We start from the raw sequence: 22939 nt of genomic DNA on the forward strand, positions 1-22939 counted from the left end.
TTCAAACCACAGGTTTTCAATGGGGTTCAAGTCCGAAGACTGAGATGACCATTGCAAAATGTTGACTTTATGGTCAATGAACCATTTCTTTGTGGATTTTGATGTGTGCTTAGGGTCATTGTCTTGCTGGAAGATCCACCTGCGGCCGAGTTTCAGCTTCCTAGCAGAGGCAACCAGGTTTTTGGCTAAAATGACCTGGTATTCGCTAGATACCTTATAGTAGGTATGAGGTTTTTTTCTGTATTGCATCCTTCTTTCGAGCCAAACTGGTGTGCGTGGCCAAAGAGCTCTATTTTGCGTCTCATCTGACCATAGCATCTGGTGCCAATCCAAGTGCCAATGCCATTTAGCAAACTCCACGCTTTTACATTTGTTTATTGCCCTCAATAAGGGCTTTCTATGGCAACCCTTCCAAATAGGCCATTGGCATAGAAGTGGCATCTAATTGTAGATTTGTAGACTTGGTGACCCCAAGATGTGACTTTTCTTTTCCCCCGAACCATCTTGCTCACTGTGGCTGGGGACAAGATACACTTGCATCCTCTTCCAGGCAAGTTTACAACCAATTCAGTTGGTTTTACATTTTTCAATTATTGCCCTAATATGGATAAGTGGTATATTTGGTTTTCCAGTAGTGGTTTTTAGACCTAATTACTGATATATGAAAGTCAACAACAATTTGTCTCTCTCTTCATTTGTGAGTTTGTTGCCTTTCCCCCTGGTGATGGACGACAAAGGACTTGACATGTATGTTAACTCATTTTTATACCCAAGGGAAACAGGAAGCCATGGAAGGCCACAATACAGTTTATGAAGATGAGATCAACTTTTTTTTAAAGTAGAATGTTAATGCAGATTTAAATTTAGTTTGATTTATTCACGAGAATCATGTCGCTGGCAAAAAATATTGACACCAATCTTTTTGAGATTTAATTTTTTACTTGTTTACACACAATCTCTTTCTCTGAGCATTTATAGGAGTATAAATGAATATAATTTTGCACACAATAGCTCTATATTTGTATTATTTATTTCATGCAGTCTTCGATGCTCATCTTTATCAAGGCTGTCAATAATTTTGGAGGTGACTGTAATCACTGTAGGAACAAACTCACTCCTGAGTGGTCTAAGGCACTGCGATCTAAGGCACTGCATCTCAGTGATAAAGGTGTCACTACGGACCCTGGTTTGTTTCCAGGCTGCATCACAACTGTGATTGTGAGTCACAAAGGGTGGCGCACAATTGGCCCAGCGTCGTCCAGGTTAGGGTTTGGCCGGGGTTGGCCGTCATAGCGAATAAGAATTGGTTCTTAACTAACTTGCCTAGTTAAATAAATAAACTAACACCATCACAACTCAGATTATATATCAACACCTCAATATTACTCACTTCAACTGAGTGGGTCAAAACAATCATTTAACAGGAGACTTTACAAATGACATCAAACCTGGAGCCTATCAACCTGCCTATACACTGTCTAACTTTTCCCTGTAAATGATATTATCAGCAGAGTTGCCAGGCGAATATTGTAAATGTTTTACAGTAAATATTTTAATACTGGGATTAATTAATTAAATTCATTGAGGGGAGGTGGGTTTGTATTTTACAGTATTTTAGTGTAATTCCATGGGATTGGTGGAAGCAGGTTGGCTGCTAGGTAATGCGTTTTCATATTTAGGCATACCAAACAAATATATATGAATAATTGGTGTTTAAAATCCCTTGCACTTAACAAAGACTTCCAAATGTTCAGTGACTACAGGGAAAAACATACCAAGAACAAAACAAATACTCAACCATCAGAGGTTAGATGCTTGCTGCCACTCCAATCTGTCCCCTACACATATTGAATATGTGCCTCAAAATATGTTAATGAGCAAGACACAACCATACCCACTAGAGGTCAAAAGGTTTTTGGCAAGCAAAAAATATGGTAGGGTAATATATTCATATATTCTGTGGGGTGGAAATATAGTACAATGTTAAGTTATTTACAGTAATGTACTGTTAAACCAAAGTTTTATTGGAATTGAGGGATCATCTACCATTTACCAGTTATGCCTAATTTCACCCAGAGGGCATCATATTTATGGCTATATACTGTAAACAGGTAATACAGTAAATTGCTGTTAGTTTTATTGTACAATAGTGTAAAAACAACAATGTATGTAACCAAAGAAAAGCATAATTACAACACTAATTCAAAAACCTACAGTATATTATGTGCTGGTTTGTGGGGGGTAGATGTTGGGAGAGAGAGAGAGACAAAGAGAGAGAGAGAAGGAGATGGAGTTAACATTGGGATTGGGTACAATCTTAGATCAATGATCAGGGGCAAATCTATTCAGGGTAAGGAATTAATAGTCTGAACCTCATGTGTCTTACCCACCGCATGAGGTTGGTGCCTGAAACTGAAAATTGTAATCTACAGTAGGCATAAACTATTACTGTAAAAATAAAATGGAGTATAATACAATCATTTCCACAGGAGACTTCCAATTACAATGAATAAAAGCATTTTTCAGCATTTTACCCATAATGGAGTGAAATCTATAGAATGTAAGCTATTGTGTAAAACACATTTAACAACCATCTGTCTCTTTCTGTTGCAAATACAGACTGACAATGTAGACAAACATTGGAAAATGAATGTATTGCTGTGAAAAGTGTGATTTTCTATAGGACAAAGGATTTTGCTCTAATTGACGCTTTAATTGTTTTGCTAAGCATGACACCTGAACATGTATGGAAAGGTATAGCCTCAATTTAATAAAACATAAAACCAATAGTATATTTTTGTTTACTATAAAGTCCTACCTCTGGTGACCCTTCGGAGTCGTCAAGATCTTCAGTAAAGTCATTTGGAGTTTTCCTCAGAGTCTGGTCTGCAGGCAGCGTGTTGTCACTGTAAGATGTGAGGAACTTGAAGTCACTTGTTCGCGAACCCGTCGTCAGGTATGCGTCATAATTGTAAGTGCTGCGGAGAGTTCCTGCGCCATCCACCTCTGCGTTATTGGGAGGGAGATACGCGCTGGGGATGGCGACCGCTCCATCAAACAACAGTCTGGGCTTTCTCCTGCGGCAAAACCTCACGGACAAGATGACAATGATGAAGGTGAGGAAAAAGGTGGAGACAGACACCAGCGCGATGATCAGATAAGAGGTGAGTTTGGAATTGCTCTCATCATAAGAGACATCTTTCAGTTCTGGCACTTCAGCCAAGTTATCAGAAATGACTAAATAAATTGTACAGGTGGCAGAGAGAGCGGTCTGTCCGTTATCTTTCACTGACACAATGAGGTTCTGTTTCATGCTGTCAGATTCAGAAATGTCCCGTTGTGTCCTGATCTCTCCGCTGTGGAGACCAATAGTGAAAAGTCCCGGATCAGTGGATTTGACTATATGATAGGACAGCCATGCGTTCTGGCCAGAGTCCGCGTCCACCGCTATCACCTTGGAAACCAGAGAGCCCCCGTGCGCAGCTTTGGGGACCAGCTCGGTCATGAAGGAGTTCCCCTCCGGGGCGGGGTATAGTATCTGAGGAGAGTTGTCATTCACATCCGTTATGAACACACTGACAGTGACGTTGCTGCTGAGCGGAGGAGAACCGTTGTCTCTGGCCACCACGTGGACTTTAAAACTCCTAAACTGCTCGTAATCAAACGACCTCACAGCGTGGATCACCCCCGTGTCTCCATTAACGGATAAAAACGAGGACACCGGGACACCGTTCACCTCACCAGGTAAGAGAGAATAAATCACTGTTCCGTTCTGTCTCCAGTCTGGGTCCCGTGCAGTAACAGAACACACGGAGGAACCGGGTTTGTTATTTTCAGTCACGTGGGCTTTATAGGAATGTTCCTCAAACACAGGTGGGTTGTCGTTGACGTCAGCTACAGATAACTGAACACTTTTAGAGGAGGACAGAGGTGGAGAGCCCTCGTCGGTGGCAGTGATTGTGATGTTGTAATCAGACACTAGTTCTCGGTCCAGTTCAAGCGTGGTCACCAGAGAATAGTAGTTTTTGATGGATGGCACCAGCTTAAAGGGAAGGTTTTGCTGAATGGAGCAGCGGACCTGTCGGTTATTCTCAGAGTCTCTATCCTGCACGTTAATGATGCCCACCTCTGTACCAGGAGACACGTTCTCAGGTATGGGGTTAGTCAGAGATTGTAGATATATCACAGGGGCGTTGTCATTAACATCAGTGATTTCTATTATCAATGTAGAGTAGGATGCTAACCCTAAACCGTCCTTTGCGCTGATCTGCATTTCATATGAAGACTCCTTTTCATAATCTATTGGACCAACAACTGTAATTTTTCCAGTCTCATGATCAAGAGAAAATACATTGCTATTTTCATCTGAAACGTCATCAAATTCATAAGTAACTTCACCATTCAATCCCTCATCTGCATCCGCAGCACTCACTGTAACCACTACAGTATCTAAAGGAGAGTTTTCAGGCAGACTGGCTTTATAGACGGCCTGGCTAAACACTGGGGCGTTATCGTTAGCATCCAGTACAGTGACGTGTATGACTACAGTACCTGATCTCTGCGGAGAGCCTCCGTCCATCGCTGTCAGTAATATCTTGATTTCATGGTGCCCCTCGCGGTCTAGCTCTTTGTCTAACACTAACTCGCTGTATTTGCGTCCACCACTTTTGGCTTTGACATTCAAAATAAAATGTTCATTTCTTTGTAGTGTATAGCTCTGAACCGTATTCTGTCCTATGTCAGCGTCATGGGCCTCATCTAGAGAAAAACGAACGCCTTTGTCTGCTGATTCACTAATTTCCATTTTGATAATATCCTTTTTAAACTGTGGGGAATTATCATTTATATCTTGGACATGAAGACTAATACGGTGAAGCTCCAACGGATCTTCAAGCACAAGTTCCTGTTTTAATACGCACGAAGCCTTCTTGCCACAAAGCCCATCTCTGTCAACCCTTTCAGCTATAGTCAAATCTCCCGTACTTAGATTAATGTCACAATACCGTTCGTGGTTCCCATCGGTATCAATACGGGCCTTACGAGCGGACAGTCTGCTCGCCACAAGCCCGAGATCTTTGGCTATATTTCCAATAACAGATCCGTGTTTCATCTCCTCCGGAAAAGAATAGCTCACATCTCCATAGGCGGAGTGCAGCGGTAGAAGAAAGAAAGCAACGCTCCAGACCAGGCCTGTCACCGAAAATCCTTTGTGCCCCATCCTGGGATTAAAAACGTCAAAACACAATATAGCCTTGATAATACAATGTAAACAAATAGTATTCCACACAAATATTCAGCGTGATGAAAATAATATCCTCAAAATGGTCAAGCAATCTAACCGCGTCCAATATTTTCTGCAGAATGACACCCGAGTCTTGTTACAACAGCAGTGGGTGGAGAACTGGATCTATCCAAACACACCTGGTGAACAGCGACACTGTGAGTACTCAACAGAAATTACATTATTTACTTACAGATTTCTTAATGTTGTTCTGGCAGATGGTTATAAATACGCTTAAGTAAGTTTATTTGGTCAATTAACTATTGGAAAACGAAAGAGAAACACAGAAAACTAAAGGATATTAAACCATACAAACATAAATTATTAAAATCACCCCCACACTTTTTTTCATCAGTTAAGATCAGGTATACTATGAATATAAAATACAACACATCTGCAAGAGAGACAACAAAGCAATATATCCGTTGCTGGTCCTCAGCCAGAGCAAATTAATAACTGCTATAGAAAAAAACAGAGCAGGGGAAGGAATAAGAATATGAAGGTCAAACAGCGATCAATATTAAAGCCAACTGGTTTAAATAGGATTTTAGACATTTCAGCACCATGGACAGTGACAGTGCGAGGACTCTCGTTGCTCTTCAGACGGTCTCACGACGTTTCTCCCATCACTCTGTTACTAATAAATACAAATGCCCAACTGGCTGGAATCATTTACTTATAGAAATCAGGGCATTAAAATCACACAGTGAAGTTAAGATAGCCCTTGTTCCAATGTTAAGAACAAACTGTTTGTGTTTTTAACTAGGAGAAACGTCAACACGTGACGATATTTGTAATTATATATATATTATAGGCAGCCAACTTAGTGTTATTAGTTGCATCATTTATTTGTATTTGTTGGAGGCCCATTAGTAGGTGTATAACAACTTTTTTATGCTCAGAATTGACCTTTTAGTATTATTATTTGTATCTAATTGTTAGCATTATTAGACCGCAGTTGCCATATTATAAGTATTGTTTTTTGGCGGGGGTCGTTTTTTTATTTGGACATTCTTTAAACCGGGAAGGTGCATCTCAAGAGATTTCATCCTGTAAAATGTCTAATAAATTATTATCTCTCAAAATACAGTAGTTCTATTTTCGAGCCTCTTTCCAAACAGGTTTTCACTCCTCCAGTGCAAAACACACAATAGCAATTAATTGTCAGTACAACCCTAATCAGAAAACCGAGAAGCGACTGAAGTCTATTATCTGAAAAATCCACCGATTCTATCAATTACAAAAAGAGCATATACGATGTTACAACTCTAGCAAACCACATATAATCGCACCTCGGGATTTTGCAATTAAATTGCGACGGGACTGAAATAATAATCTAAAACATTTCAAATTGAATGAAACTGAAGTATAAATCATTTCCTTAATAGACGAGCTGGGTTAACGACGAAAAGTGGTTTCTCCAACAACAACAAAAATATTACACAAAGCAGATTAGCTGCAATGTTTAAATAACATAGCCCCAACCTATCATATAAGCCTAAAAAAAAACAATTCCGTTATGTTATTATTTGCATTAAAAGCCTACCTCTGGGGACCCTTCCGAGTCGTCAAGATCTTCAGAAAAGTCGGTTGGAGTTTTTCTCAGAGTCTGGTCCGCGGGCAGTGTGTTTTCGTTGTACGATGTGAGGAACTTGAAGTCACTTGTTCGCGAACCCGTCGTCAGGTATGCGTCATAATTGTAAGTACTGCGGACAGTTCCTGCGCCATCCACCTCTGCGTAGTTGGGAGGGAGATACGCACTGGGGATGGCGACCGCTCCGTCAAACAACAGTCTAGGCTTTCTCCTGCGGCAAAACCTCACGGCCAGGATGACAATAATGAAGGTGAGGAAAAAGGTGGAGACGGACACCAGCGCGATGATCAGATAAGAGGTGAGTTTGGAATTGCTCTCATCATACGAGATATCTTTCAGTTCTGGCACCTCAGCCAAGTTATCAGAAATCACTAAATACATACTACAGGTGGCAGAGAGAGAGGGCTGTCCGTTATCTTTCACTGACACAATGAGGTTCTGTTTCATGCTGTCAGATTCAGAAATGTCCCGCTGTGTCCTGATCTCTCCACTGTGGAGACCAATAGTGAAAAGTCCCGGATCTGTGGATTTGAGTATGTGATAGGACAGCCAGGCGTTCTGACCGGAGTCCGCGTCCACAGCTATCACCTTTGAAACCAGAGAGCCCCCGTGCGCAGCTTTGGGGACCAGCTCGGTCATGAAGGAGATCCCCTCCGGGGCGGGGTACAGTATCTGAGGAGAGTTGTCATTCACATCCGTTATGAACACACTAACTGTGACGTTGCTGCTGAGCGGAGGAGAACCGTTGTCTCTGGCCACCACGTGGACTTTAAAACTCCTGAACTGTTCATAATCAAACGACCTCACAGCGTGGATCACCCCCGTGTCTCCATTAACGGATAACAACGAGGACACCGGAACACCGTTCACCTCACCAGGTAAGAGAGAATAAATCACTGTCCCGTTCTGTCTCCAGTCTGGGTCCCGTGCAGTAACGGAACATAAGGAAGAGCCAGGTTTGTTATTTTCAGTCACGTGGGCTTTATAGGACTGTTCCTCAAACACAGGTGGGTTGTCGTTGACGTCAGCTACAGATAACTGAACACTTTTAGAGGAGGACAGAGGTGGAGAGCCCTCGTCGGTGGCAGTGATTGTAATGTTGTAATCAGACACTAGTTCTCGGTCCAGTTCACCCGTGGTCACCAGAGAATAGTAGTTTTTGATGGATGGCACCAGCTTAAAGGGAACGTTTTGCTGAATGGAGCAACGGACCTGTCGGTTATTCTCAGAGTCTCTATCCTGCACGTTAATGATGCCCACCTCTGTACCAGGTGACGCGTTCTCAGGTATGGGGCTATTCAGAGATTTGAGATATATCACAGGAGCGTTGTCATTAACATCAGTAATTTCTATTATCACTTTGGCATATGATGCTAAACCTAAACCGTCCTTCGCTTTCACGCGCAGCTCAAAGGACGGAACCTCTTCAAAGTCAACAGAACCGATAACTTTAATTATTCCTCCCTTACGGTCTATATAAAATACTTTTTTATCATCATCTGAAATGTGATCGAAATCATATGTCACCTCTCCATTAACTCCCTCATCTGCATCCGCAGCACTCACTGTAACCACTACAGTATCTAAAGCAGAGTTTTCAGGCAGACTGGCTTTATAGACGGCCTGGTTAAACACTGGGGCGTTATCATTAGCATCCAGTACAGTGACGTGTATGACTACAGTACCTGATCTCTTCGGAGAGCCTCCGTCCATCGCTGTAAGCAATAATTTAATATCCTGCTGTACTTCACGGTCAAGCTTTTCATCTAGAACAAGCTCAACATTGTTACTCTCAACGGACAACACAAATTTGTCATTCTTTTCTAGAGTGTATTTTTGAACTGAGTTCTTCCCTATGTCCGCGTCATGAGCCTCTCCTAATAAAAAACGAGAACCTTTCTCCGCGGATTCCCTTATCTCTATATCTATCATGTCATCATTAAATTGTGGCGAATTGTCATTAATATCTTGAACATGAAGAGTAATGCGGTGAAGCTCCAAAGGATTCTCCAATATAAGTTCCTGGTTTAAAACGCACGAAGCCTTCTTGCCACAAAGCCCATCTCTGTCAATCCTTTCGGCAGCATTTAAATCTCCGTTACTCAGATTAATGTCACAATACCGTTTGCGGTTCCCTTCGCTATCAATACGGGCCTTACGAGCGGATAGTCTGCTCGCCTCCAGCCCGAGGTCCTTGGCTATATTTCCAATAACAGATCCGCGTTTCATCTCCTCCGGAAAAGAATAGCTCACGTCTCCATATGCGGAGTGCAGCGGTAGAAGAAAGAAAGCAACGCTGCAGACCAGGCCTGTCACCGAAAATCCTTTGTTTCCCATCCTTAGATTAAAAACGTCAAATAACCACCTTACAGTTAGACAGATCGATGTAATGAAAAAATTTTCGACAAAACCATGAAAATTCCCTATATTATCAACAAAGAATATGTGCATCTACCTCAACTGTTATCTGCAGTGAAACGGCATCAGAGCTTTGTCAATGAAAACAGCAATGGGCGAAGAGCTACATATACTGTACCTCCGCTAGTGAACAGCGACACTGTGAGTACCCGTCCAAAATTACACATAGTGTACACATACACGCTGACATTGCGCTAAATACATATTTAAAAGTAGTAGGTAAACATTGGAAACATGATGTATGCCACTAGCATAAGGAAAGGCATAACCAAATAGGCACAGGAAACAACATAAAACCACAATCACTCATTTCCCTAAAACCATTCGCACTCTCGAGTAAAGTATATGCCAGGTTGAAATGAACTACTATTTACCAAATGGTAGCTGGGCCAGTAAAGTCTGAAGAGGTGCAGGGTCCTTCTGTCTCTCATCTGTCACTCATTGGTGAAATGCACAAAGCCAGTGAGTAGAACTGTCAAGGAAGATATAGCTGAAGTCAGAAGTTTACATACAGTACACCGTAGCCAAATATATTTAAACTCGGTTTTTCACAATTCCTGACATTTAATCCTAGTAAAAAGTCCCAGTCTTAGGTCTGTTAGGATCACCACATTATTTTAAGAATGTGACATGGTAGAATAATAGTAGAGAGAATGATTTATTTCAGCTTTTATTTCTTTCATCACATTCCCAGTGGGTCAGAAGTTGACATACCGTCAATTAGCATTTGGTAGAATTGTCTTTAAAATGATTTACTTGGGTCAAATGTTTCAGGTAGCCTTCCACAAGCTTCCCACAATAAGTTGGGTGAATTTTGGCACATTCCTCCTGACAGAGCTGGTGTAACTGAGTCAGGTTTGAAGGCCTCCTTGCTCGTACACACTTTTTCAGTTCAGCACACAAATCTTCTTTAGGATTGAGGTCAGGGCTTTGTTATGGCCACTCCAATACCTTGACTTTGTTGTCCTCAAGCCATTTTGCCACAACTTTGGAAGTATGCTTGGGGTCATTGTCCATTTGGAAGACCCATTTGCGACCAAGCTTTAACTGATGTCTTGAGATGTTGCGTCAATATATCCACATCATTTTCTTTCCTCATGATGCAATCTATTTTGTGAAGAGCAACAGTCCCTCCTGCAGCAAAGCACCCCCACAACACAATGCTGCCACCCCCGTGCTTCACGGTTGGGATGGTGTTCTTCGGCTTGCAAGCCTCCCCCTTCTTCCTCCAAACATAAAGATGGTCATTATGGCCAAACAGTTCTATTTTTGTTTCATCAGACCAGAGGAAATTTCTCTAAAAAGTGTCCCCATGTGCAGTTGCAAACTGTAGTCTGGCTTTTTTATGGCGGTTTTGGAGCAGTGGCTTCTTCCTTGCTGAGCGGCCTTTCAGGTTATGTCGATATAGGACTTGTTTAACTGTGGATATAGATACTTTTGTAACCGTTTCCTCCAGCATCATCACAAGGTCTTTTGCTGTTGTTCTGGGATTGATTTGCACTTTTCGCACCAACGTACGTTCATCTCTAGAAGACAAGAGCGCATCACCTTCCTGAGCGGTATGACAGCTGCGTGGTCCCATGGTGTTTATACTTGCATACTATTGTTTGTACAGATGAACGTGGTACTTTCAGGCATTTGGAAATTGCTCCCAAGGATGAACCAGACTTGTGGAGGTCTACAATAATTTTCTGAGGTCTTGGCTGATTTCTTTTGATTTTCCCATTATGTCAAGCAAAGAGCACAGAGTTTGAAGGTAGGCCTTGAAATATATCCACAGGTACACCTCCAATTGACTCAAATGATGTAAATTAGCTATCAGACGCTTCTAAAGCCATGACGTCAATTGCTGGAATTTTCCAAGCTGTTTAAAGGCACAGTCAACTTAGTGTATGTAAACTTCTGACCCACTGGAATTGTGATACAGTGAATTATAAGTGAAATTATCTGTCTGTAAACAATTGTTGTAAAAATTACTTGTGTCATGCACAATGTAGATATCCTAACTGTCATGCCAAAACTATAGTTTGTTAACAAGAAATTTGCGGAGTGTTTGAAAAACGAGTTTGAATGACTCTAACCTAAGTGTATGTAAACATCTGTGTTCAACTGTAAGTGATAGGCCTACTGTCAATCAAAAATAATAGACGCTATAGGCTTTACAAAACAAACACAAGCATTTCAACACAATGGACAGCGACACTCCGATACAGTTCTGTATTTTTCTCAACATTGTGCTCTCTACCCGTTGTTCTTTAGCCTTTTGAGGGTACATACAATCAACGGTTCCGCAGAGAACCAGGCTATAACACGCTCTCTGTAATATTAAAACTGGGCGGTAGGCTATGAGACACTGTCTTTGGACACTGTGCTATCTAACCTCCAAACAAGCTTCAATGCCATACAACACTCCTTCCGTGGCCTCCAACTGCTCTTAAACGCTAGTAAAACCAAATGCATGCTTTTCAACCGGTCGCTGCCTGCACCCGCATGCCCGACTAGCATCACCACCCTGGATGGTTCCGACCTAGAATATGTGGACGTCTATAAGTACCTAGGTGTCTGGCTAGACTGCAAACTCTCCTTCCAGACTCATATCAAACATCTCCAATCGAAAATCAAATCAAGAGTCGGCTTTCTATTCCGCAACAAAGCCTCCTTCACTCACGCCGCCAAGCTTACCCTAGTAAAACTGACTATCCTACCGATCCTCGACTTCGGCGATGTCATCTACAAAATGGCTTCCAACACTCTACTCAGCAAACTGGATGCAGTCTATCACAGTGCCATCCGTTTCATCACTAAAGCACCTTATACCACCCACCACTGCGACTTGTATGCTCTAGTCGGCTGGCCCTCGCTACATATTCGTCGCCAGACCCACTGGCTCCAGGTCATCTACAAGTCCATGCTAGGTAAAGCTCCGCCTTATCTCAGCTCACTGGTCACGATGGCAACACCCATCCGTAGCACGCGCTCCAGCAGGTGTATCTCACTGATCATCCCTAAAGCCAACACCTCATTTGGCCGCCTTTCGTTCCAGTACTCTGCTGCCTGTGACTGGAACGAAATTGCAAAAATCGCTGAAGTTGGAGACTTTTATCTCCCTCACCAACTTCAAACATCAGCTATCTGAGCAGCTAACCGATCGCTGCAGCTGTACATAGTCTATTGGTAAATAGCCCACCCTTTTTCACCTACCTCATCCCCATACTGTTTTTATTTATTTACTTTTCTGCTCTTTTGCACACCAATATCTCTACCTGTACATGACCATCTGATCATTCATCACTCCAGTGTTAATCTGCAAAATTGTAATTATTTGCCTACCTCCTCATGCCTTTTGCACACATTGTATATAGACTCCCCCTTTGGTTTCTACTGTGTTATTGACTTGTTAATTGTTTACTCCATGTGTAACTCTTTGTTGTCTGCTCACACTGCTATGCTTTATCTTGGCCAGGTCGCAGTTGCAAATGAGAACTTGTTCTCAACTAGCCTACCTGGTTAAATAAAGGTGTTCTCAACTAGCCTACCTGGTTAAATAAAGGTGTTCTCAACTAGCCTACCTGGTTAAATAAAGGTGTTCTCAACTAGCCTACCTGGTTAAATAAAGGTGTTCTCAACTAGCCTACCTGGTTAAATAAAGGTGTTCTCAACTAGCCTACCTGGTTAAATAAAGGTGTTCTCAACTAGCCTACCTGGTTAAATAAAGGTGTTCTCAACTTGCCTACCTGGTTAAATAAAGGTGTTCTCAACTTGCCTACCTGGTTAAATAAAGGTGTTCTCAACTTGCCTACCTGGTTAAATAAAGGTGTTCTCAACTAGCCTACCTGGTTAAATAAAGGTGTTCTCAACTAGCCTACCTGGTTAAATAAAGGTGTTCTCAACTAGCCTACCTGGTTAAATAAAGGTGTTCTCAACTAGCCTACCTGGTTAAATAAAGGTGTTCTCAACTAGCCTACCTGGTTAAATAAAGGTGTTCTCAACTAGCCTACCTGGTTAAATAAAGGTGTTCTCAACTAGCCTACCTGGTTAAATAAAGGTGTTCTCAACTTGCCTACCTGGTTAAATAAAGGTGTTCTCAACTTGCCTACCTGGTTAAATAAAGGTGTTCTCAACTAGCCTACCTGGTTAAATAAAGGTGTTCTCAACTAGCCTACCTGGTTAAATAAAGGTGTTCTCAACTAGCCTACCTGGTTAAATAAAGGTGTTCTCAACTAGCCTACCTGGTTAAATAAAGGTGTTCTCAACTTGCCTACCTGGTTAAATAAAGGTGTTCTCAACTAGCCTACCTGGTTAAATAAAGGTGAAATGAAAAAATATATATATATAAAAAAAATGAGGGAGAATTTATTTTTGTTTATCAGTCCCAAACCAAACGTACCCAAACACAATGCAAAGAACATAATATCATCTGGGATGTCTGCCTTGAAATGAGGAGGGTTGTTTCAAAGCAGAAAATAAAACACTTACATCATATTTGAAAATACAAACATGGGACAGATAATGAATGCAAATCTACATATAGGAGACCTGTGGAAACAGTGTTTTCATCATGAATCACAAAAAAAAACAGTGTTGAAATTGTGGCCACAAAATACTTTGACTACAAGTGTAAAACCTGTTACAGAGCAGCGGCGCCCCGTCATTCAGGGAAAAGCCCCACCTGTTTTGAGCTCCAGCTGTTTAGCCCAAAAAGTAAATACTGTATATACAGTACCAGACAAAAGTTTGGACACACCTACTCACTCAAAGGTTTTTCTTAATGTTTTACTATTTTCTACATTGTAGAATAATAGTGAGGACATCAAAACTATGAAATAACACATATGGAATCATGGTGTAACCAAAAAAGTGTTAAACAAATCATAATATGTTTTATATTTGAGATTACTCAAAGTAGTCACCCTTTGCCTTGATGACAGCTTTGCACACTCTTGACATTCTCTCAACCAGCTTCATGAGGTAGTCACCTGGAATGCATTTCAATTAACCTGCGTGCCTTGTTAAAAAGTTAATTTGGAGATTTTTCCCCCTCTTAATGCATTTGAGCCAATCAGTTGTGCTGTGACAAGGTAGGCGTGGCATACAGAATATTTGGTAAAAGACCAAGTCCATATTATGGCAAGAACAGCTCGAAAATAAGCAAAGAGAAACAATATTCCATCATTACTTTAGGACATGAAGGTCAGTCAATGCATTACATTTCAAGAACTGTGAAAGTTTCTTCAAGTGCAGTCACATAAACCATCAAGCTCCCTGATGAAACTGACTCTCATGAGGACTGCCACAGGAATGGAAAACCCAGAGTTAACTGCACCTCAGATTGCAGCCCAAATAAATGCTTCCCAGAGCTCCAGTAAATAGACACATCTCGACATAAACTGTTCAGAGGAGACTGTGAATCAGGCCTTCATGGCTGAATTCCTGCAAAGAAACCACTACTAAGAAGAAGACACTTGTTTGGGCCAAGAAACATGAGCAATTCACATTAGACTGGTGGAAATCTGTCCTTTGGTATGATGAGTCCAAATTGGAGACTTTTGGTTCCAACCCTGTGACTTTGTGAAACGCAAAGAGGTGAAAGTGTGATTTCTGCATTTGTGGTTCACACTGTGAAGCATGGAGGAGGAGGTGTGATGGTGTTTTGCTGGTGACAATGTTGGTGATTTATTTTGAATTCAAGGCACACTTAACCAGCTTGGCTGCCACAGCCCTCTGCAGCGATGCGCCATCCCATCTGGTTTGCGCTTAGTGGGACTATCACTTTTTTTTTCAACAGGAAAATGACACAAAACACACCTCCAGGCTGTGTAAGGGTTATTTGACCAAGAAGGAGAGCATCAGATGACCTGGCCTCCACAATCACCCGACCTCAACCAAATTGAGATGGTTTGGGATGAGTTGCACCGCAGAGTGAAGGAAAAGCAGCCAACAAGTGCTCAGCACATGTGGGAACTCCTTCGAGACTGTTGGAAAAGCATTCCTCGTGGAGCTTGTTGAGAGAATGCCAATAGTGTGCAAAGCTGTCATCAAAGCAAAGGGTGGCTACTTTGAATAATCTCAAATATAAAATATATTATGATTTGTTTAACACTTTTTTGGTTACTACATGATTCCATATGTGTAATTTCATAGTTTTGATGCCTTCACTATTATTCTACAATGTAGAAATAGTACAAATAAAGAAAAACCCTTGAATGGGTGTGTGTGTCCAATCTTTTGACTGTTACTGTATATATATATATATTTATACTTAAAAAAAAACTGTTTTACATCTTATTTCTTCATTAATACTTGTCACATTTCAGTTTGCAAACAATGTAAACCCTTTTATTGAGTTAATAAAGCTGCATACAAACATGGGCTCCAAGAAAGTTATATTTACCCTCTCAGCTCACTGTCCAACAAGGACGTTGCCTCTCTGATCATCACTCTCCCTCGCTTGGGCAAGGGACATTTTAGGTACACTCAGATTTGACGATGTAAAACGTAATTCAAGGGTTGAGGGTTTAGGTCTAAGGGCTGTCTATTTTCAGTTTGAAATGCAGCCAATGTCTCTTTTTCGCTTTGTTGAGTAAGGCTGCTCCAAAATGCAGGTGTTTCAGCCTAGCTCATTGCTTTCTGTGGTGGAGGAGCAGCCAGCGAGGAACACAAAGCGTAGGGGTTGGTAATCTTCTCTAGTTACGCCATTATTGGCTCAGTGTTCTGTCACTCATGGGGACACTCCCTCACTGCAAAATCTACAGAGAGAGCTTGAAAGTTCAAGACCCCTTGGTTGCTGCCTTAGATTTACATTAGAAGTGCCCAACCAAGAAGGCAGAAAGTCATTGGCCACAGATAAAATTACGTCAAATCACATTATATCTACCACAGCTTTGATTGAAGTGATCATGTCAACATCATACTTTCATAATCTTAGCTAGCAAACTACACAGGCAGTCACCATCATGATTCACATTGACAATCTACTGGCAAATCCTTTTCAATCCTTGTCATAGGAAGATCAATTATTGATAAAACGTATCAGTGCTCATCGGCCATGAGACATAAACATTACACAACAAGTTGGAAATTGCAAATTCAACAATGAGTTGTTTGGAAGATATCAGTGGCTAACTGCAAGCATTGAAAAAAACAAATCCCTATGTCCTGCCTGCTATTCGGTGGAGAAAGTGTGTGGACCATGTCTGGTTTTAATGGTCTCTTCTCCAAGGATAAACATTAACACGCAACACAATGGGACAGAAAATGATAAATACATTGGCGATGCTGTCATGCCAGCATGACCTCAGCCACGTTCAAACAACTGGAAACTCAGAACTGGGAAATTGTTTTGAACGATCATCCAACTCACAATTCCAAGTCGGGTAACTCGGGCCTCTTTCTAGAGCTCCAACCTGATCCTCACTGACGTGATTCAACCTTGTTTTTTAGAGTTCTCAGTTGTCTTGAAAGCAGCATAAATCCAGGGAATGCCAGACTTTTATGACAAAATTTGATGACAAAATGTGCCCACAAGAAGGACTGCCGCGCCACCTACCTGTTCAAGTTAGCACAGCACAACTGTGAGTCCAAATATGTATTGTATGCTGCTACATAAATGATGTAATATATTATGTAATATGCCAGGGATTATGTAATATGCCAGGGATTATGTAATATGCCAGGGATTGTTTAATATGCCAGGCAGATATGTATACTGTAACTAAGAAGGTAATACTAAGTGTTTGTTAAGTAGTAAGCTGTTTGTTGCCCTGTGCCTCACCTTAATAATTTGGTCCCTTTCCCCTCATCTGACTTGGTGGTGCACATGTAGGCAATAGCCTGTTTTAGAGAAATGTCAACATTGAATATTGTAAGAGCTTTCATTGTCTGCTTACATGCCCCGTTTATTTGTCCTATGATTCTGACTTGGTGTACAGGGAGAATACTGTAAGAATGGCCCATGTTCTGACTTCTGTCGCTGTACATTTCAAAAGCACTGAACAAATACTTAAATTGACTACGTCCGTCTTAGCTCGCTCATTCATGTCTTCATCGAAATGACGGATTGCCTCATTCACACACATCGTTCCATTATGCCATAGTTTGTACAGCTCAATTGTCAGTAGAAATCAACTTTATTTAAGCAATATCAGCCATATCAGGTATGTTTTTTTTAACGCAGCAAATGAGGCTGAATATACTCTTTCGCTGCCAGACAAGGCTCTACTGATGTAGAAGTGGTAAGGATTCACGACATGGTGCTGAAAAGAAAGCTCTGCTGTTGGGACAGCTTTATGTAGGCCCTAAAAGTTTGTGGGCACCTTTTTGTCACCATTATAGTGCAATTCATGTATGGTTTAGTGTTGTGTTGTGCAGTGACTTTGCTGGCATGAATTTAAAAAATGGAGAGCTCACCCCACCAAGATATACATGCAAAAAACGCCACTGATACAGAGCCTAATTAGTGCCAAGTCCATTAACGGTAAAGTCCTACCTTTGGGGACACATCGGAATCTCCAAGATCATCAGCAAAGTCTGTAGTAATTTTTCTCAGTGTCTGGTCCGCGGGTAGTGTGTTGTCATTGTAAGATGTGACGAACTTGAAGTCACTTGTGCGCGATCCCGTCGTCAGGTATGCGTCATAATTGTATGTGCTGCGGAGAGTTCCAGCGCCATCCACCTCTGCGTAATTGGGAGGGAGATACGCGCTGGGGATGGCGACCGCTCCGTCAAACAACAGTCTAGGCTTTCTCATGCGGCAAAACCTCACCGCCAGGATGACAATAATGAAGGTGAAGAAAAAGGTGGAGACGGACACCAGCGCGATGATCAGATAAGAGGTGAGTTTGGAATTGTTCTCATCATAAGATACATCTTTCAGTTCTGGTACTTCAGCCAAGTTATCAGAAATCACTAAATAAATTGTACAGGTGGCAGAGAGAGAGGGCTGTCCGTTATCTTTCACTGACACAATGAGGTTCTGTTTCATGCTGTCAGATTCAGAAATGTCCCGCTTTGTCCTGATCTCTCCGCTGTGGAGACCAATAGTGAAAAGTCCCGGATCAGTGGATTTGATTATATCATAGTACAGCCAGGCGTTCTGGCCGGAGTCCGAGTCCACCGCAATCACCTTGGAAACCAGAGAGCCCCCATGAGCAGCTTTGGGGACCAGCTCGGTCATGAAGGATTTCCCCTCCGGGGCGGGGTATAGTATCTGAGGAGAGTTGTCATTCACATCCGTTATGAACACACTGACCGTGACGTTGCTGCTGAGCGGAGGAGAACCGTTGTCTCTGGCCACCACGTGGACTATAAAACTCCTGAACTGCTCATAATCAAACGACCTCACAGCGTGGATCACGCCCGTGTCTCCATTAACGGATAAAAACGAGGACACCTCGCCAGGTAAGATAGAATAAATCACTGTCCCGTTCTGTCTCCAGTCTGGGTCTCGTGCTGTAACGGTACACACAGACACACCGGGTTTGTTATTTTCAGTCACGTGGGCTTTATAGGACTGTTCCTCAAACACAGGTGGGTTGTCGTTGACGTCAGCTACAGATAACTGAACACTTTTAGAGGAGGACAGAGGTGGAGAGCCCTCGTCGGTGGCAGTGATTGTAATGTTGTAATCAGACACTAGTTCTCGGTCCAGTTCTCTCGTGGTCACCAGAGAATAGTAGTTTTTGATGGATGGCACCAGTTTAAAGGGAAGGTTTTGCTGAATGGAGCAGCGGACCTGTCGGTTATTCTCAGAGTCTCTATCCTGCACGTTAATGATGCCCACCTCTGTACCAGGAGACACGTTCTCAGGTATGGGGTTAGTCAGAGATTGTAGATATATCACAGGGGCGTTGTCATTAATATCTGTGATTTCTATTATCAACGTAGAGGAAGATGCTAATCCTAAACCGTCCTTTGCGCTGATCTGCATTTCATATGATGACTCATCTTCATAATCCAGAGACCCAATAACTCTTAGTTCTCCTGTTTTATGATCCAGAGAAAATACAATGTTATTTTCATCTGAAACATGGTCAAAATCATACATAACTTCGCCATTGGGTCCCTCGTCTAAATCACTGGCGCTCACTGTAATTACAAGAGTATCCACAGGAGAGTTTTCAGGCAGACTGGCTTTATAGACGCCCTGGCTAAACACTGGGGCGTTATCGTTAGCATCCAGTACAGTGACGTGTATGAGTACAGTACCTGATCTCTGCGGAGAACCTCCATCCACAGATGTGAGTAATAATTTAAATTCCTGCTGTTGTTCACGGTCTAGCTCTTTGTCTAAGACTAAATCGGCATTTTTCCGTCCACCACTTTTTGTATTGACATTCAAAATGAAATGGTTATTCCCTTCAAGTGTATAGCTTTGAACCGTGTTCTGTCCTATATCCGCATCACGAGCCTCATCTAATAAAAAGCGAGCTCCTTTGACGGACAATTCTGCTATTTCAATTTTAATCACATCTTTCTTAAATTGTGGATAGTTGTCATTTATATCTTGAACATGAAGGCTAATACGTTGCAGCTCCAAAGGATTCTCCAACACAAGTTCCTGGTTTAAAACGCACGAAGCCTTCTTGCCACAAAGCCCCTCTCTGTCAATTCTCTCCGCAACAATCAAATCCCCGGTAGTCAGATTAATGTCACAGTACCGTTTTTGGTTCCCTTCGGTATCAATACGGGCCTTACGAGCGGACAGTATCCTCGCCTCCAGCCCGAGATCCTTGGCTATATTTCCAATAACAGATCCTCGTTTCATCTCCTCCGGAAAAGAATAGCTCACGTCTCCATAGGCGGAGTGCAGCGGTAGAAGAAAGAAAGCAAAGCCCCAGACCAGGCCTGTCACCGAGATTCCTTTGTTTCCCATCGTTAGAATGCGGTGAAGAAATCCCCTTATATTTAGATCGATCGAAGTATAACGATTCCACAGGCTGAGATATGGTTTGATAAAAATTACAACAAAAAATAAACCAAGAGAATGCGCAATCTGACCATTTCCACGGTTTTCTGCGTTAGTGGCAAACCCTGAGCTGTAACTACGACAGCAGTGGGAGGAGAGGTGTATACAGTATATTCAACCTCAGCTAGTCAACAGCGACACTTAGAGCAACCTTCAGAAATGACGCATACTCAATTACATTGCACTGTTAAATATATTTGATATAGGAAATATTTACGTATACTTACTCATAGTATATCCTGTAGGCTTCTATGTTGAGGAAACGAGGCCATTGTAAGCGTATAGAGCAATCAAAAGCCGTAGGTCACAGCCAGTATGTTTCAGCACCATGGACAGCGACCACTAGGGCCCGACACTCTCAATCTTCTCGTCTCTCGAGTCTCTCTATACAAATAGTGTTACGAGTTGGAAACTAAAAACCAACTTACCATGCTGCTACTCTAACTGTTAGGGTCCTTTACTTTATGAGGCGACAGAGATGGTTGGTTAGCAAAAAATAAATACAATGGAATCACACCATTCTAAGAGCATGCATATCAACAAAACGACACGAAAGTCCCAAACCTGTCAATCCTCATCTCAATTTAGTTTGGCTGCTATAAAGATACCCATACCCATGTGTTAATACCATATCGTTAACAAGTGCTGGGATCCCATTGTATGGACCTACTGTTAGTACACTGAAGGGATAGAGAGCTCGGGAGGGAGGGAAAGAGCAGCGCGTGCGCAATTCATTCGAAGCAGCTCGTGCCTGGTGCTACACAGCGGCATACAGAGAGTCATTTTAGAACTGCACACAGCGATGAAATAGTCACCGGCCAAGTCGACTGATTAGCCTTTGTACTTAAATGCAAGGTATTCATTCCAGTGATATTAAACAACATAGTTAGCCTACGTTTTCGGGTTTGCGAGGCCGAGGCAATATTATTCAAACGAGATGTAGGTTAATATTTCGTTTCTGTAAAGGCTAGGCTTCAGACACACAAAGCTTCATGATTGTAACCCAGTTATTCCACATTCCAAAGGGCTGGGCATACACTGAAGCATAGCCATCACCTGTCAATCCTCCATCTGACGTTCTACATGTATCGATGAATCCATAGCACCATACGTTTTCTCTGTGGGATCCATGAAGAACTTCATCCTCCCTGTAACTGATCCCGTGGTCGTGGGAAACAACCTGCAATGATAAAACGCTCGATAAATATCATTGCTTACATATTGCTGTTTGCTTGGAAATCACGGAATGTAACCGTAACTGCACGTTTAGCTTTCATATGCTTATTTTTCCAATCAAATCAAACTGTATTGGTCGCGGGGGTAGGCTACATGGGTACAACGTTTAAGTGGGTAATAATGGAAATTTGAGTAACAGCCTTCCCCCTAAAGTTTAGCATGATTGACCCACTCTCCAAATAGCCTGGCCTGGGTATGCGCTGGCTTGCTTAACTTGGCCCCATCAGACTATATTCTCGTGTGAACATGCATTTTTGGGTAAGGATGAGGATACTGTGTTGAAAATGCACTGCCTATAATCGGCTGTTAACGAAAGCATGTTTAACAACGCTGGTCCCCTTGCTTGACTGTAACAGCTTTGTCTGTGTGTGTTGTGTTTCTCCAGCAGAGAGCGCCTTCCACTCAGAGCGCGCCAGCCCAAGCAAGACTTAATGCTGGCGAAAGCTATTAACAATGTCTTCACACACCATTTGTGCTTTACAACAGCTCTGCAACATGTCCCGTTGTTGGTCTAAAGCATATTTAAATTGCATACAATATTTCAGATGCGTTATTAACCTGTAAAATGTTTGTTTGTGATGATAAAGTATTAATTCCGGGAAATAGGAGCGTGTCTCTTCGCTGACATATTGGAGTTCGTATGTGCATGTCGGCGCCTTTTTGACATTAGAAGTATTCCAAAATAGTGACAAGAGATCAGCACGCTAAACGTGTTTGCTATTACTTAAACAGCATTATAATCTACGTTGCCATGTTCTGCAAGGTCAATGCACCTCAAAACCAGGGCGTGTAGTCTGGGCATTTCCCTCAGTACAAAGCAAGGAAGCGCTTGTTGGTAGGAGGCAGATTGACATCTATAACCAAATAATTTATGTCCATGATTTATGTCCATGAAGAAACACTGAGAATGCACAGTGTCTCCTGACCCCTCCTGTCTCAGCCTCCAGTATTTATGCTGCAGTAGTTTATGTGTCGGGGGGCTGGGGTCAGTTTGTTATATCTGGAGTACTTCTCCTGTCCTATTCGGTGTCCTGTGTGAATCTAAGTGTGCGTTCTCTAATTCTCTCCTTCTCTCTTTCTTTCTCTCGGAGGACCTGAGCCCTAGGACCATGCCCCAGGACTACCTGACATGATGACTCCTTGCTGTCCCCAGTCTACCTGGCCATGCTGCTGCTCCAGTTTCAACTTCCACCTGACTGTGCTGCTGCTCTAGTTTCAACTGTTCTGCCTTATTATTATTCGACCATGCTGGTCATTTATGAACATTGAACATCTTGACCATGTTCTGTTATAATCTCCACCCGGCACAGCCAGAAGAGGACTGGCCACCCCACATAGCCTGGTTCCTCTCTAGGTTTCTTCCTAGGTATTGGCCTTTCTAGGGAGTTTTTCCTAGCCACCGTGCTTCTCCACCTGCATTGCTTGCTGTTTGGGGTTTTAGGCTGGG

At 42.2% G+C, this 22939-nt stretch overlaps 1 protein-coding gene across 1 annotated transcript; it reads right to left on the reverse strand.

The window, feature by feature from the left end:
• Positions 1 to 17760: 17760 nt before the first annotated feature.
• Positions 17761 to 20257, reverse strand: LOC109878378 (protocadherin gamma-A11-like). The gene has a single exon (XM_031791391.1). The coding sequence runs from the start codon at positions 20161 to 20163 to the stop codon at positions 17761 to 17763; it is 2403 nt and encodes an 800-aa protein (XP_031647251.1). The 5' UTR covers positions 20164 to 20257.
• Positions 20258 to 22939: the final 2682 nt, after the last annotated feature.

This window comes from Oncorhynchus kisutch, linkage group LG15, assembly GCF_002021735.2.
Source record: "Oncorhynchus kisutch isolate 150728-3 linkage group LG15, Okis_V2, whole genome shotgun sequence".
Lineage (NCBI taxonomy): Eukaryota > Metazoa > Chordata > Actinopteri > Salmoniformes > Salmonidae > Oncorhynchus > Oncorhynchus kisutch.